Source organism: Crocodylus porosus, unplaced genomic scaffold, assembly GCF_001723895.1.
Source record: "Crocodylus porosus isolate Cpor-Errol unplaced genomic scaffold, CroPor_comp1, whole genome shotgun sequence".
NCBI lineage: Eukaryota > Metazoa > Chordata > Crocodylia > Crocodylidae > Crocodylus > Crocodylus porosus.
In genome coordinates, this window is record NW_017728916.1 from 741,833 (window position 1) to 744,567 (window position 2,735).

The following is a 2,735-nucleotide window of genomic DNA, read 5'->3' on the forward strand; positions in this document are numbered from 1 at the left end:
CGGCCCGTAACATCACAATCCCAAACCCAGAAAAGTCAAGGGCTGGGTCTTGGGTGGATCGAGCTCTACAGCAAGAGCCCAAGTCAGCTTCCCTTCTACCAGAGCACAATGGAGAGTTGCACTAAAACAAGTGGGCTGGAGGTGGGAAGGGGGTTGCCGTTCTGTGGCCCTTCTGTGCATGGGCACAGAGTGAAGATGCGGAAATCAGGAGGCGCAACAGTGTCTCCCGGCAAGAGCCCACTAGCAACAACATGACACTTCCGTGTTGACTGTTAGCCCCTCAGTCTTTGCCACTTGCCTATAGTCGTATTGCTTCTTCCTGACTCTTCCACAATATTGTTATAATCAAACATTGTGGTCAGATCTGCAAGATCAAGCATAAGTCGAATGACTGTAAGAGCAGTGTCCTCAGTACAGCATCAGGAGGAAAGTCAGTTCTGGCCTGCAGAGAAGTGAGGAACTACCGTTTCTATACCCCACTGCCCTCATGCTGGCAAATTACAATTTCAGCCTTGCAGATTCAATTCTATTCAATTTTTGTGGCTTCAAGGAGACAAGTGTTTACAGATGAGAACCAGAACTAGAACCAGGGAGCCCCCCCAACTTTCCCATTGACATGGAGCCTACTCAGGGTTGGACAAAACGAGGTGGGCTGGAAGTTGGGAAAAGACATAGCACGCGGAGGCCCTTGTAGAGATAAACATCATACTGAAAAATCTGAGGTCAAGACATTGTGTTCTGGGAATAGAAACAACTGGTGGCCGAATCTCCAAATCCCAATCGAATCACAGGACCCTTTAAACTCCCTGAATTGAACCAGAACCCTTCAAATTGATTCAGAGAGATTTGGAAAGACAGAGCTTTAAATGTTTTCTCTACATACCTCTAGGTAACAGGCAGCTCATGAATGCATGGAGGATCCCACATAAGCGCAGGGGGCTCCCTAGCGCATGTGGCAGCAGACCCGGAAGTGGACCAGAAGCACTTCCAGTCCACTTCCTGGTCGACTGTGGAGTGCAAAGGCCCCCCACCCCAGCATCCCTCTGGATTGGTGACGGGTGCCTTCTGGGTCTGCGGGGGCACCTGCGGTACCCCCTGCAGCCAATCGCCGAGTTGGCGGGGTTTGGGGGGGACGGCCTGTGCACTCCCTGGGGGACCCAGAAGTGGACCAGAAGCCAAATCAACAAATTGAGTCACTGTCCCTGATTTGGGCCGAATCCAAACTGAATAGGACCCCATTTATATATCCCTATTAACAACCATCCAAAGCTTCTCCTTAGCTATTTGCGTGGAAAAGAAATAAAGTGGCTTATTCACCCTGTTCTATTCCTTCCACTGGCATTCTGACCCTGCCCCAGCTGTACTTTGTTCACCCTATAGCCAAGCGTCAGGGCTAACCGCCAGGTCTCTGCGGTCCAGCACATTGAGCCTACAGACACAAAGCTGCCCACCATGCAGCAGGGGGTGGCAGGTTGTAGATGGGATGTAAAGCAAATACCAAGCTGGAGGCCACCTAACTCAAGAAAACCATGACTCCCCTAGGCAGGAGCCACTCGGGTGGTAGAAGAGCTCTCTCTCAGCGAAGCAGTAGCAGCTGCAGTCATAGACAGCTGCAAAGGTCACTTCCTAGAGACTACCTGCCCCACGAACCAGATGCCCAGCTGTCACAGGGGACTTATCACAGTCCCCAATTCAACTCCTTTCCCTCCTGTGCATCGTTCACAAACGGCACTTCCTCTCCAGCCCGCAGACTGCTTCCCAGGCAGCCCTCAGCAGTCCAACGTGTCTTTGGGCATCGCCAAACTTGTGTCTTCCACCACAGTGATGGCAGGACCCAAACCAAACATCTCGGCTACCATGCTGTCGTCATCCCTACCTGTCAGCCTGCAGCAGGCCTCGTGCTATTTATAGTCAGGCGCGGTTGGCTGCATGCCCCGGCCTCAATCTGAGGTGCTAGGAATCAAGGACCTTGTCCCATTACAGGACAGACCCCTGGGACAGACCCTGGAGAGCCAGCGCTGTTCACTTACCTGACAGGGTTACAAACCCATCTGCCCTAGAAGCTTTGAAGGTCCTCTGAGAGCTTGCTACGGTGCTTCGAACAACAGCTCTCTTGTGTCTTAACCCTGGAGTTCATCCAGGACCAATGGGCCCAACCTCTCCTGACACACTCCTACATCCCAGTATCCATTCCTGACCACACAGCTCTCAGGCATGCACAGTGCAAATCGCGGGTCCTCTGGCTGTGCCGGCCATGGTTATCAGCTCTCAGACTGAGGGCTGCCAGCAGTCCTGTATGCCCTTGGGTAACTTTGAAATCATATCTTTGATGATCGTGACGTCAGGATCCAAACCAAACTTCTCATCTACCAGACGCTTGTCATCCCTACCCTGTGAGCCTACCCTCACCTTGTCATCACACCTAGGTGGTTGTCATCCCTACCCATCCCTACCTTCATCTTCCTCAAAATCAGGTATGGTTGTACTGTGAGATATGTCCTCAATCCTGCGTGATGTGTGTGTGGTTCTTTGGAGATCTGGAAGAGAAGGATCCATGAATGTTTAGCAGCTGCTACTTCTTTACCGATATACCACTTTACAAATCAGGGAAATAAAAAGTCTGCTGGGGGAATTTGTAAGCGGCCCGTAACATCACAATCCCAAACCCAGAAAAGTCAAGGGCTGGGTCTTGGGTGGATCGAGCTCTACAGCAAGAGCCCAAGTCAGCTTCCCTT

General features: G+C 51.6%; 1 protein-coding gene across 4 annotated transcripts in view; it reads right to left on the reverse strand.

Annotated features, from left to right (window-relative positions):
* LOC109310873 (V-set and immunoglobulin domain-containing protein 4-like) overlaps nt 1-2,735 on the reverse strand; it is an 11,084-nt gene that overhangs the window by 411 nt on the left and 7,938 nt on the right. For 3 of the 4 annotated variants that reach the window (XM_019536211.1, XM_019536208.1, XM_019536212.1), the window contains one exon: nt 2,454-2,537. The exons of the other annotated variant lie outside the window; for it this stretch is intronic. In XM_019536211.1, coding sequence (XP_019391756.1) covers nt 2,454-2,537 — 84 coding nt within the window. The remainder of the gene's footprint in view (nt 1-2,453; nt 2,538-2,735) is intronic. 4 annotated transcript variants of the gene reach the window in all.